Genomic DNA, 14,974 nt, shown 5'->3' with positions numbered 1-14,974 from the left:
TCAGAACTATTCTGGCCGTAACTGTTTTTTGTATATTTTCACTGTACAGGCAATATAATAATTTTAAAATCATTATAAACAAAAATGTAAAATTGTATGTGTTATAAATACTGAAAGCAGTGAATGGAAGATTCACATAAAAATAATCCTACCTAGCAATGTCTGTTAAAAGGAACCCAATTTTTTCTGATTGGTCACTAGTAGATGGGTGTGACTTCAGAGGGATGAAGGACCTCCCTCCCTCGGTACATATTCAGTGTAGAGATTCTGCTCACATGGATTAACAAGCACCACAAAGAGCCCAATGTGTGAATCTGCAGCTGAAAATGAGTAACTTTTTTTCACTCTTCATGCTTTTGGGAGGCCTCTGTACAAGGGTTCATGGTAAGTGGAGACTTCTGCCCTCTCTAGTTAAAGTTAATTTTTAGTGATCACATATTGACTTTAAAAAAATGGATTTTAGCTGTCTTGTATTAATCCTAAACAGCAATAATCCTTAATGCAGTGATATGAATGATTTTTGAGACATCGCAGTTATGTGCAGTGGGGAATACAACCCTTGTAGCAATGTAGAGTCAAGCTTCACTGCCAGTGCTCGCCACCAACCCCCCATGTTTCCAAATTTCAACTTGGACCGGGGTGGAGGGGAATAGTGATCGATTTGGTTCAGATTCAGACAGACATGTGTGGACTAGCTTTAGCAGCACTAAATTATTCGCATTGCTAGACCTGTTGTCAATGATCTGCATTGTGAACATTATACAAGGTTACGCCATATCCCTCTTCTTTGTCAGTGAATTTACCATTTTGAATTTAACCTCTGTATGAAATGTGTTATGTATATTAAGCTGTCCTGAATGCAGTTCATGCAACATTTAATATTAGAAAACTTTTTATTGGTACAAATTCTGTTCATTCTGCCTGTAAGGAACCCAAAATGACGATGTTAGGTTATTATGGCATTAGGTTTGAACATGAAGTCATTAAAGATAGATTATTGTGAAGGTTGTAATACGAAACATTGCACTAATTCAAAAATGGCTTCAATGAATTTTATTTATCATTAATTAAAATATAAATAAAACCAAAATTTCATCAGAAACAAAATACTTGCATATGACAATCTTCATTCGCATTATAAAACAAAAACACCACTGCATAGAATCTGAATAAAGAAAACTCTGGTATCCTCTCTCAAAAACATGAACAAGTTTCAGACTAGTGAAAACCAACTGGGTTATGCTTATTTCTACACCTAGTTCAGTTCATAACAGTGAACATTTAAAAAACATGAAAAGAAAAATTAACTATTTGTTTCTAGTTATTTCCTTGTGCTTCAAGTTTTTACTGCTCTTTTGCATTAGATGTGAAATTTGTCTTTATATCAGTGTTTTTTTCCTACCTGAAGCCATCTGTGGCACAGGCTAGTATTTCATACCATCGTATTGTCCAGAAATTATACGGTTCCCCACGATAAAAGTTACCCAAGCTTAGCACAGACATAAGTTTACAGACAGACTTTAGAGATAGAATTGCATGATTTATGAGCTTTAAACTGGTTAGATTCAGTATTCAATCATCCACAACTACAGTCAACTCTAACTAAAGATACTACTTCAGAATGGATTTGTTTTAAATTCGTCTCTTCCTGACATACTATGGACTGTAACAAATGCTAAACACAGAAAAGAACGGGATGACCAGCGACACCCACTGGCCAAACAGGGAATCAAAAGCTAGAACAGGACAAGACAGTGACCGATCCTGACAACCTCAAGCCAACAAACTGCTGAAGCTATGCAATGATTTTACAAACGTCACAAAGTAGTACGCATGTTTGTTATTACAAACCATTGTATTTAACTCAGTTAATTTAATAAACTTTTTAGTAGTCTGTTAGTAATTACGAGTTGTCCATAAAGCCTGGAACACACTGGATGTGTGTTGTGTGCGTCACAGCTGCAGAAAGTATTCATTTAATTTCTGCCTTTGTTAACGGATTAGAGCAGCCATACTAGGTGAATCTCAATACCAAGAATGCAAAGACATTCCTTGTGCTCTTGGCAAGACCAGTCTTGCGATCTTGCTTTCCAAGAATGAACTTGGAGTGCAATGAATCATGGGATTGGTCTTGTTCAGTGGGGATGCAACCAATGTATCCTTGATATTTGGGGCGGACCAAGACCAACATCCAGGGATTTTTACCAACCTCATGTTCTTGTGTTCTTAGTATTGGAACTGGTCTTTGGCAATGAAAGGTTACATTAAATGGGTTCACAAGAACACAAGTACAGTCAAGTGTGCATATTGAGATTCACCCACTGCCTGGAGGAGATGCGTGGCTCACGCCTCGTGACAGCGGCGCCTCATCTACACAAGCCTTAAACATAAACCCACTTTAATGCCATAATGAAGACGCCAAAACTCCTCTTCTTTGCCTGAAACTCCTCTTCTGTGCAAGTCATTTATGTAATTTCCTTACCATCAGAAGAGAATGACTGACAGAGGAGGTTTACTCATGTAGTAGATGTGATCTGAAAGATGATCTGATAGATGAGATATGCAGCCAGACTCATTTGAAAGTGTCTGAGATGATGGCAGAGTGCTGAAATCATACATAAAATTATGGGGGGAATACAATTACCAGACTGTTTTCTTAGTGTCACTTATGTTTATCATTTCTTTCAGATGATTCAATGGGTTTATTATCTAAGTAATACTTAAGTAACTTGTTTTGACTCTTTCATGTCTTAACACCCCAAAATCAAATACTATTCTCCATTACATGTAAAACAGTTACAAAAGAAATAACAAATATTATATCCCCATTCCTTCATTCTAGCCAACTGCACAGGGTTAACCACAGAAATGAAGCAGCACAGGAAACACACCATGCAGTAGCAACATGTTTATTGCATGTGCAGTGAGTCCTGGGAAGGAGCAACTGATTTATTTTATCTGGTTCTCTCTCAGCTCATATAGATATAAAAATCAATGCCTGCCACACCAATAACAGTGATCCTGAGAGTATGCTGGAGCTGGATGGAGATGAGATGCTTTATTTTGATTATAAAAAGAGTGATGTGGTTTACACAATGCCGGAGTTTGCTGGCCAGTGGACCTTTTCAGGCTGGGCGGCACAGGAATGGAATCGGATTTGCCTGATCAATGTAGGCGTGTGGGCTAAAGGTGAAAACTACCCTCCAGATGAAATAGGTAAGAATCTCATCACATCTTTTATCCATTAAATCACACCCTTTGTATTAAAATGGATGAGAGAGGGATATAGGGCTCTCGAAGGAACAAACAGGCACGCTTGGGTTCACTCAAATACACTTTAATAAGTAATACAAAATAATTTCGCATTAACATCAATACTAAGCTATCATATTGAAGGCAATGCAAAATAACTCGTACTACAATGGGTATCAAATAATATTTATCTTATAGCTAATAGTATTAGATGCAAAGGTACGAATATATATAGAAAAGAAGCAATAATACATAAAAGAAGCAAGGAAACATAAAAGAAGTTACGAAATATTATCACAAGCGGCGATAATTTACTCGCAACAATCAATGGAAAGCAGAAGCAGTTGCAAAGCTATTTACACTCGGACGTGCTATCATCACCCACCTTCACACATGGACTGGGGAGCCCTTTCAGTCCTGGCAGGAGACCAACACGTGAGTTCCGAGAAAGTGCCGGGCGATGCGCGCTCTATCCCACAGCTGAACTCTGGTCAGTACTGGGATCTCCCCCTTCCTTTATACTAAATTTAGAGTTGCTTGTGGGCAGGGGGTAAGCTGGCCAGGCTCACCCCTTCCCCCCAGGCAATATATGGTGCTCCAATTCCCCCTTTAGTCCGAGTGATTCTGCTTGCGATAATACAATACAATGGGCGTCCTGGCGCCAGGTGTCTTTGCGCAACACCTCCCTGTTACCCCCTACAGGCAATATAGGGTGCTGTATACCGACCCCCCACCCTATCTCCCGAAACCAAGATAAGCATCCTGCTTGCCGATTTAATGGCCCAGATGAGCATCCTGGCTTCTTTTCATGGACGATTGATCTGAATTTCAGGATGATCAGTCCACACGCGATCAGAATTAATCCATAATTATAACTTAATATTATAGTAAAAGGATTAATTCCATACCACGTGGGTGACGTAATCGTCTGTGCCCACTAAACATTGGACGTTGGATAGGCGTGCAGATCATGTCTATATTAGGTCCGTCAGTCCATGACCAATTCTGGACATCTATACAACGTCCAAACTAGGTCCACAATTTGAACGTCCATCCATGACCCAACTTGCACGTCAATATGACATTCAACATTTGAACGTAATTTTTTTGACGTTATTTGGACGACTATGACAGGTGCAGGAAATATAGTTTTATTTACAAATATCAACATTGTTGTTATCAACATAATAAATGTGAATGCATTTATTTTATGTGCATTTGCGCTGATATGACAATAAATTATATCGTGCATTGTTTTTTATGTTCGTTCTGAAAACCATGTGAAAACTGAGTAGTGCAGAGCAGCTGTAACAGTTTTATCCACGTCCCTCGCGGACACTTTTGTACACGTGCAGAACGCGGGATTTCAAAATCTGGCAGCAGCTTGATGCCCGGTCGAACAAATTAACATCCAGCTTGCTAAACCAGGTTAATGCTAAATTATGTTTTTTACTTTTCATGATACTTTAGCTCTGTACTGTTCTGTTGTATACACTGTAGCACCGACGGGGCTCATGTCCCAGCATGCCCCGCGTGCAGTTGTAAATAGCCATTGTTGTGTTGTTGCTGTTATTGTTAATTAATAGGTAATTCCTTATTGTTGCGCATGTGTTTACATGTGTCTTGTGTGTACCCTGTCTGATCCTCGTGTGTAATTAGCTTACATAAATGTCCCACCGTGTATGCGTCTTACAGTTCGTTGTCTGACAACTTTGTGTTTCTTACATATAATTATGTTTGGTGCTCTTTGGGTGCCTGATGTAATCCTTGTACGGATTATTAATTGAGTGGATGTTCCCCGACAGAGTAGTCTCCGTGTTTCTCTGCTCGCGATATCTCCATCTGCCCGTCGCAGCAATACGTTGTTTAAATTTAAGTTTTAATTGAAAGCATGGTGAAATTGTTCATTTATATATGAATGTAGTCGAGACACGACATACACAATGTCTAAAATTAATCTGCTTTCGGTATTATAAGCAGTGTTGGGGGTAACGCGTTACAAGTAACGTGCGTTACGTAATAATATTACTTTTCTTAAGTAACGAGTAATATAACGCATTACTTTATAAATTTACACATTAATATTTGAGTTACTTTTTTTTAAAAGTAGCGCGAGTTACTTTTCTATTTTAATTAATTTGCTTAAAAAAATATTTAATTAAAACGAACGTAGTCACGTAGAATCATGCACTCAGTGCTGCTTTGAAAATGCATTCCGAGCTGACCACGCCCACCCTACGGCAATCATTGCGTCAAGGCGGGGATTGGCGGAAGCGCGTTACGTTTAGATCGTTTGAAACATGGCGACTGGAGATCTGATAAGATCGTTGAATTCATTGGCAGATGAAGTGGAGCGTGAACAGAGAAATAATGTTTTTGAAGCATCATAGAAACACATAGGCTGACTTGAATAATCTGATAAAAATTGAACTAAGGAATTCAGATCACTTGAGTAAATAAGAAATTTCACAGAGGCATGATTGCCGTAGGGTGGGCGTGGTCAGCTCGGAATGCATTTTCAAAGCCGCATTGAATTTTGCTACAAATATCCCAAGGCGTCAGGATGAAAACTAATTTTTGTTTGAGGACACTTAGTAGAAAACTCAAGAGTTTTGGTCTATTTCAATCAGCATATACATTTGTTTAGGCTATGTCAAGCAATTTTTCAAATTATAGCTGAAAGATTTATGTTTAATTGGGGATGTTGTTTGTTCTGTAGTACAATTTCATTGTTCTCTAAAAAGTTATTAAACATTTTAAATGTTTAAGATCTGTCTTTTGCCATAATATAACTTATTTCACAATGGCAATTATCTAGCCTATATTGCACTCTTTATTATCTCATTGGACAGTGAATTTACTTTATGTAGGCCATAGCCTACCAAAACAAAAATAAAAACTTAAACACATTAATTTTCAACTTTCAATAATTAATGTTAAGAGATTTTTTTTAAATGGCATGCATAGCTCTGAAAGTTCTGAGAATATTATATAATTCTATATTATTATTCTATATATGTGTTTTTAAAAGAAAATGAAATAATAATAAAGCTGGGGGTTGAAGGTTTTGCTCAAGGACCTGCAGATGTGCTGAGGCTGGGCTTGAACTGGTGACCTTGCACACGGCTTAGCCCACTGAGCCACACACTGCCCCTTAAGGTGAGGTTATAAAGGCTGTTGTTGAATGCTGAATTTCTTAGTCAAAAAAACACGTCTAAGGCCTGAACAACATAAAGCTTTAGCCAGGTAAGAAATAAGTAACTCAAAAGTAATATAACGCATTACTTTCCATAAAAAGTAACAAAGTAATGCAATTAGTTACTTTTTGGGGGGAGTAACTCAGTATTGTAATATATTACATTTAAAAGTAACTTTCCCCAACACTGATTATAAGACGTCCACAACGACCACATTTGGACTATAAATAGCCCATACATGGAGGTCCCACGGCCGTCAATACTAGACGTTCATTAGACGTCAAAAAAAGACGTTGCCTGGCGTTACAAAACAACCCCTTCAGTGGACCAAAATTGGACGTCCAAAAACGACATATTAAAGATGTCATTCCGACGTCACTATGCGCAGTGGGTGAATTCATCCTAATACAACCTTCAACCTGTATTTCAGCTGAATAACTCTGCCAATGCAACATTAAATTTGCATACTTCTTAAAATAATAATGCTTCAAATGAATTAAAATACAATGCAATCAAATGTATTTTAGTCTTAAACACATGTTAAAGTTAAACACTTATTTACTATTTAGTATGTTTATTGCAGGGATAATTGTAGGTTACACATGTCTGGATTTCCACTCCTTTCAGTCTGCAATCTCTTCATCATAATTTGGAAACACCGCCTCTTGAGTTTCTTCAAAAATTAAAAAAATATATATTAATACAAAACAGATGCTAAACACATATGTGTTATTACAATATGATTAAGAATTAAAAAATAAGGCATATTGTGTTTTATTGGGTAGCTGAAAATAAGTGAAAAATCGAGGTACTCCATTGAGCTATAATCACGTTTGTATATTGGTGATGTATTAAATTACTAATTATTTTTAACTTCTCAGATCCACCCCAGCTCACAATATATACCAGGAATAAAGTTGAACTCGGTAGAAGCAACATTCTGATCTGCTTTGTGAATAACTTCCACCCTCCACCTGTCAAAGTGAAATGGACTAAAAATAATGTGGAGGTGAAGGAGGGAGTGACCCTTAGTCGCTACTACCCCAACAGTGACTTCACCTTCAGACAGTACTCCACCCTCCAATTCACCCCCCAGAAAGGGGATGACTACTCCTGCACTGTGTATCACAAAGGGCTGACTGAGCCTGAGACCAGATTCTGGGGTAAGATACAATGATTAATAAAATGCTTTTTTCCAAATTGTTGTACATGCAAGGATTAGAGTTAGCTTGTGTCTCTGGAGCTATTGGAGTTATGGGTTCTGCTCAGGGGTCCAACAGTGACATCACTGCCAGCCACAGGGCTTGAACAGGAAACCTTTCAATCACGGACACAGAGTTCTAACCTGCAAAGCCACACGTCACCCTGTTACAACAGGTTAAGTAACATCTGGCCAATTAAGATGTGAATAATCATGCATTAAATATGTTAAATGGTTTCTACTTTTCCACTGTTTCCTCATCAGAAGTTGGTAGCATAGCCTCCCTGAGTGCATTAACAAATTGTAAGATTAATGGGATTCTATAAGATCTAAGGATCATAGCAATATTTGCTTCTTAAAATGTCTGATACCTTTTTAAATGCTTATACGCAATGTACCTCATGAGAACATCATGAAAACAGGAATAAAATGAGAAGGAAAATAAAACAGTGAAATTAAGCACTAACAAAGAATTTCTGAGAGGCAGGTTTCTGGGAGAGGCAGGTTCAGTTGAAGATGAAATAAATTTGTGCATTTTATTTTAAATGCAGTGATTGACTATAATAAAATACCAGTGACAAATTAAAATATATATTCTGTAGGTTCATTGTGCATATCATCCACTAAAACCATTAATGGACCAATTAGCTTCCACCAAATTTTGTAAACAAAGATAAAGTCCATTTAAATGGGGTTAAACTGAACTGAAAAATACAACCATGGGCCTGTACTGTACCACGAAGCTGGATTCTTGCTTGGCTGGATAAGGTGTCGGATTTAAGGTATTGTCACGCCCGGCTCGTCCGATCCTCGTGTGTGCCATGCCCCCCTCATTACCTCGTGTTAATTCCCGATTGTAATCATGCCTGTTACCTGTTATGTTCAACCTGTGGCCTGTACTACGAAGCGGGGTTACTGGCTTATCGGGGTAACTTGCTGGATTTAAGGTAGTCTGGGCAAAATGTAAGTGAGCGAATATGAAGTCCATTTAAACTGTGGTACCTTAAATCTGACAAGTTACCCCGATAAGCCAGTAACCCCGCTTCGTAGTACAGGCCACTGTTCTGTGTATTTAGTCCGCGTCTGAGTTAATTTCCCCAGATCTGTCATTGACGTTCATCTTCAGTGCTACCTGTTTGTCTGAATAAAACCCCGGTTTACCTTATTTCCTGGCTGGATTGCTGTTAGTCTGCTTGCCTGCTCGCACGGTTTCAACAGGTATCCTGTTTAAATGGAGTTTACCTTCATTTACTTACGTTTACCGCATACCGCCTTAAATCTGACAAGTTATCCAGCTACGCAAGAAATCCTGCTTCATGATACAGGCCCCCAGTTGTATTTTCCAGGTTCTAATTGAGCTCAGACCTATGGGAAGTATTTTCTGCAAAAAATAAAATTAAAATGAAAATGATAAAAAGAAAATACCATCTCCACTTTTCCATTTACTTCCCAAAGTCTGTGCGTAAAAATCCTGCACAAATTAAAATTAAAATGAAATAGCACTAGTTGCATTTTAATTTTCCACTCATGTATGAGTCAGATGTGAAAAATTGAAAAATAAAATTAAAAACCCTTTTTGTCTTTTCATTTTCCAATTTGACTTTTCATTTCCTACTTTGGCTTTTCATTTTCAAGTTCACTACATGCAAATATATGTTAATCGGAGCGGGGCGGTGGGCGGAGCTACTGATCACTGCTGCGCTTCTCAGTGCGTTTGCCGATTCCTTTCTTCTTGTGTTTCCTACCCGTGTCGCCCAAACTAATGAGAAGGGTCCAGCTGCAGACGCCTGTAGAGTGGAGCTCCACCGGAAATACGTCATCTCCACAGGAAATATGTGATTTTAAGGGGCGTAAAGTGGATCTCATCTATAGTCCGTAAAGATCATGAGATCCACTTTACGCCCCTTAAAATCACGTATTTCCTGTGGAGGTGACGTATTTCCGGTGGAGCTCCACTCTACAGGCGTCTGCAGCTGGACACTCTTGGAACTAATGGCAAAGTCACACGCGGCTTAAGTTAGCTACTAGCTACAGCTTCCGATTCATTTAGCTTCTTATTCGTAGCGTCTTATTTCACGACTTAAGTTACTTGCAGCTTCCTTATAGGGGAGTGTTCGAAGCTGCACATGCTGTGCAGTTTTTAGTTAAAACATTTTGAAAATACGAAATTAAATATTATGTCGTGCGATATAATGGCAGGTATGCCATTGTAAGGAAACACTGAAATTAGCCTGGGTCAGACTGCCATGTTTTCAGCTAGGTAGCTATCTGGCCTAGGCTAATTTCAGTGTCATTAGAGTGGAATGCCTGCTGTTTACTATGCATTTCATATTTACCTTACCCAAGATGAATAAGACCTCCGAATTCCATTTGGAAATATGGCTTCTTATTCAAATAAGTGTGAACAATTGATCAAAATGTCATGCGACCAGTTTACTGTTACAAATGAAAGATCACATTATGCCCAAGTAATTCCACCATTTTCAATACAGGAAGACTTTCTTCTACGAAATAAATATACGTTCTCAAACCTTTTATTCATACGTTATTTTGTATTTCCAACTTAAGCCCCGAAATTAGACGCTACGAATAAGAAGCTAAATGAATCGGAAGCTGGAGCTAGTAGCTAACTTAAGCCGCGTGTGTCTTTGCCATTAGTTTGGGCGACACGGGTAGGAAACACAAGAAGCAGTGTTGCCAACTATTTTCAATGGAAAGTAGCTAAAGTCTGCTGGAAAAGTCGCCAAATGTCGCTAGATGACGTCATGCGTATATTTGCATATTGATGACGTAATTACGTCGTATTTGCATTCTGCGTGTTTTCCCTAATCCTTCCTCACATGTCCAATATAAAACTGTTATCAATTACATTGCATATTTTCTGTCAGACAACATTTATATTATACGTATATATGTTTTTTATGTGTATATGAGTTTAATAAGTTTAATGAAGTTTATCATTGTGTATGAGTAAGTAGAATCACGTACAGTCAGTCAATCAGATGTAGCTCAGTAAACGATCTCAGACGAGTTCAGAAGCTGGAATGAACTTAAGCTCTGTAACAGTGAGTAATATAAGTGCATCAGAAGAAAAAATAAATAAGAAAAAATAAGAAACAACGGTCAAATTAAATAGTTTTATTTCAGGCAAAGGAGAAGCAGGTAAGTGATTGGTCCGTGGCAACACCGTTTGTACATGCGCAGCTCATTCACATCTATGTCAGCTGCCGTGCGGTCACGGGAATATGCTGCTCCTTTCAGCCGGAGCTAGCGCTCACTGATCAGAGCAGACACAGGGAGATGAGTAACTGTACCGGGAAAGCAAGACCTCGCGCTTACAGGACAGTACTGGCGACATTTGGAAAGTTGCTAAGGTTTGTCCAAAAGTCGCTAGATTTGTCGCTAGGCGCTTTTTTGAAAAAAAGTCGTCAAGGGGGTCTGAAAAGTCGTTAAATCTAATGACAAAGTCGCTAAGTTGGCAACACTGACAAGAAGAAAGGAATCGGCAAACGCACTGAGAAGCGCAGCAGTGATCAGTAGCTCCGCCCACCGCCCTGCTCCGATTAACATATATTTGCATGTAGCGAACTTGAAAATGAAAAGCCTAAGTAGGAAATGAAAAGTCAAATTGGAAAATGAAAAGACAAAAAGGGTTTTTAATTTTATTTTTCAATTTTTCACATCTGACTCATACATGAGTGGAAAATTAAAATGCAAATAGTGCTATTTCATTTTAATTTTAATTTGTGCAGGATTTTTACGCACAGACTTTGGGAAGTAAATGGCAAAGTGGAGATTGTATTGTCTTTTTGTCGTTTTCATTTAAATTTTATTTTTTGCAGAAAATACCTCCCATACAGACCCTCCTTCCTAGTTCTGGGTAAATGGCGCCATGTTTGTAGTCCCCAAGTGGCTTCACTAAGTGCAAAATGTCAGCATGGGCCAGTTGCAAAATAGGGTGTCTCCGAGAAAAACATTTATATCTCGCAAACAGGATATCATGGAAGAAATTTCAATGCAGATTTATTCCAGAGACTACAGAATCTAATACCACCCAATTCGATAAGTCTTCAGTACTGTCTAGAAAAATACACTAGTACGACAGATGGGATTTCAGTGTTAAACAGGTTAAAATTTTAACTCTCTAGCAATAGTTTTTATGGGTTTAGGAGCCAAAAAGTAAACCAAAGCTAAATTCATATAATAAAAGTTAGTGTGTAGCGGTTATTGTTATTTTCTGCTAAATTCTTTAGTGGTTTCTCAGTTTAGTAATTAAACTTTGGAGTTAGCGATCAAAGCTAACTTTTTGGTTAGCTGTACCCACCACTGGTCATTATGATCTTTCCCCATGCAGAACCAGACATTGAGGATGAATCAGACATTGGAGAAACAGCATTTTGTGGAATCGGACTGACTCTTGGGCTTCTTGGAGTGGGAGCCGGAACCTTCCTCCTCGTCAAGGGAAATAACTGCAGCTAAGAAATATGGTCAAGTTCAAGCAGTAGCATCTCTGATAGGACTAGCTAATGTGTAAGTATGTAATTAATTCTGACAAATATATCAGCCATTTTGAAAAAAAAAGACAAAAAAGGTTCTTCAGTAAGTCGGCTGTATAATAGACTGGTAAAATCAGTATCTATACATTATGCATTATGCACAACTGGAATGATATAAATATGGCTAATAACTGATTATAATATTGAAATATTTTACATATTCTGAGCATTGAAATTTATTTGTTTTGTTGAAAGTTTCTTTTTTCTTCACAGTACAGTTGTAAGAAAAATATGATTATGTAAAATGCAAGAAAATACTATATGTTTTGTTTATTTTGAGAGATGATTTTAAAAGACATACAGCGTATTTCATCTTAATTAAAACTTGTGTTTATATGATTAAACTTTGTTTTCCTCCAAAATCATTTTTATTGATAAAGACAAATAGGTACATGTACATATATTACAAACAAAACTTAGAATCTGGGTATATATACAGATGCATCAAGGAAAAGACAAAGAATAAAAAAAATACTGAATTTGAAAGTCTCTAGTGATCTTGTATGTCTTCTGTGCTTTCTTGTTTTTGGACACTTGTATAATATGTATATTTTATTTGAACTCTTCAAAAAAACATGAAAAGTATAGAATTAATCCATTTTGATTTATAAATATAAAATTTCCCTAGTAATAGTAATTGAATAACACATAATTTGTTGTGCTCTATGTCAGTTAATCTAAAATATCAGTTCCTGAAGCTGTCTTTAATAACGTTTTGCATGTCTGTCCAAAACAATCGTGAATAAGTACACTGAAAAAACATGCATAGTATCTTCACCTTCGATCCCACAAAAGGCACCCATGTACAATTGCCAATTTAAGCCTTATTAAAACCTGTTTCAATGGGTAAATTCTGTGTATCACTTTGTAAGATACTTCTTTAACTTTATGATTGATGCAGTACTTATTTTGGATATGCCATTCTATTTTCCATTGAATATAATCAAATAAGGTCAGGTCAGGTTAAAACAGGTTAATTTACAGGGAATTTGTCAATTGAAGAATTACATTTCATCAGGAATTGAATGCCTCCAGCCATGCCAAATAAATGACTAAGATGTTCCACAAGCTCTCTTTCATTTTCAGGAAGTCAATGATCCATTTAATTTTAAAGGTGTAGTTAATTGTTTCAAAATCTAAGACCTCAAGACCATCATTTTCTCTAGTTTTACAAGTAACTTCCTTTTTAAAATAGTGAGGCTTCCAAATAAATTCATAGAGCACTTTTATCTTTAATGACATATAAAAGTATATTTAGTGAGAGAGAAATATACAAATTGTCGTGACCAGGCTGGGTGCACGGAACGGGGAAGCAGGAGAAGAATGCGACGGATCAGGGAAAACGAGGTTTAATGGGAAAAAAGAGCTGGAACATGGAACAGGCACAAACAGGCAGCACTACACAATTAGACGTCAATGACAGACCTAGGGAAACATACTCGAACGCGAACTGAAATACACATGACTAAGTGGAAAAAACAGGAAACAGCTGGTAATAATCGGGATTATACGCGAGGTTAATGAGGAGGCGTGGCACACAGGAGGATCTTACGAGCAGGGCATGACACAAATATACATATCAATCACCTTTTGAGAATAAAATCCTCCCCATTAATGATATATCCCTCATTCACTTTTTTACATACCACCACACCTAAATAAGTAACAGGACCTTTAACTAGAAGACCATCTTTCCAACTGTTAGGGAGAGGAATGTTATTTCTGTCTGCCAATTCTGTAACCCTAATAAATTGGGGTTTGGTGGATTAATTCCAGTCCTCCTTGAGGCGTGGAACAAATGGGTTACAGTTAACTTACTTAAAGTAGATTTTATTGAAGCACACAGAACTACAACCACGGCTCCCGCACGAACCCCCCTTTTCCCTTCCTTTCTCCCCCCCTCCGAAACCATCCACCCAGAACCAATTTCCTTACCGTAATCAGCATAATGTTCCTATGTGACACTGTTGCATCACACAAAATACAAAACATTTTTGTTACATTAACGACCAAATATAATATACCGTTACAATTCTATTGCCAGTTCACACCATTTCTTTGGAGTAACGCCATGGAACTGGTCAGTCAGCCTCTTGATATGGTCTTCTCCATCTCCTCTGTGAAGACCCTCTTTGCTTCTGTTGTTGCATTATACCATACTGCCTTTACTTCCTTTACCTCCGTCTTTTTTATGGTCAACATATGAGAAAACAAACCAATTGTGTAACGCTCAATTGAAAAAATATTTCTGGCTTCAGAGACATAACTGAACTTTGTTGACTTATTGTATGGTAAACATTCACATTGATCATGTATTAACAAATCACCAACATGTATATTTCTTTTACCATTGGATAAGTTTGTTTAGGCAAACACATTTCCTCAGCACATGTCCAGGAATGCCATCAGGACCTGCTGCCTTCCTGGGATTGACAGCCTGGAGCGAGCGTCTTACCTCATGTTCCTCCACCCTAAGGGTGGGGGTGATGTTATTGTGGGCTGAAGCTCCATATGTAACAGCTGCCTCTGGTAATTCCACCTCAAACCGTGCAAAGAAATGGTTCAGCTCCTCTGCTATTAAGGCATCACCTTCAGCAGCTCCATGACTGGCCCTGTAGTTTGTTATGTGCTAGACTCCCCACCAAACCTGCCTGATGTTATTACTGTCCAGGTGCTCCTTATTCCTCCTCCTGTAATCCCTCTTAGCCATTCTGACTGGTGAAGTACAAGAAAAAAATTATAAGGAGTTTTCAAATATTTCTTTTAAA

The 14,974-nt window shown here is 37.8% G+C and overlaps 1 protein-coding gene across 1 annotated transcript; it reads left to right on the top strand.

Annotated features, from left to right (window-relative positions):
- The first annotated feature begins 260 nt into the window (after positions 1-260).
- LOC111838467 (H-2 class II histocompatibility antigen, A-Q alpha chain-like) lies at positions 261-12,695 on the top strand. Its single transcript, XM_072716057.1, has 4 exons — positions 261-384; positions 2,974-3,216; positions 7,331-7,612; positions 12,005-12,695. Exons 1-4 carry the CDS (start codon positions 327-329, stop codon positions 12,127-12,129), a joined length of 708 nt encoding a protein of 235 aa, XP_072572158.1. The 5' UTR covers positions 261-326; the 3' UTR covers positions 12,130-12,695.
- The last annotated feature ends 2,279 nt before the right edge of the window (positions 12,696-14,974 follow it).

This window comes from Paramormyrops kingsleyae, chromosome 9, assembly GCF_048594095.1.
Source record: "Paramormyrops kingsleyae isolate MSU_618 chromosome 9, PKINGS_0.4, whole genome shotgun sequence".
Classification (NCBI taxonomy): Eukaryota; Metazoa; Chordata; class Actinopteri; order Osteoglossiformes; family Mormyridae; genus Paramormyrops; species Paramormyrops kingsleyae.
This window is presented reverse-complemented; position numbering and strand designations above follow the sequence as displayed.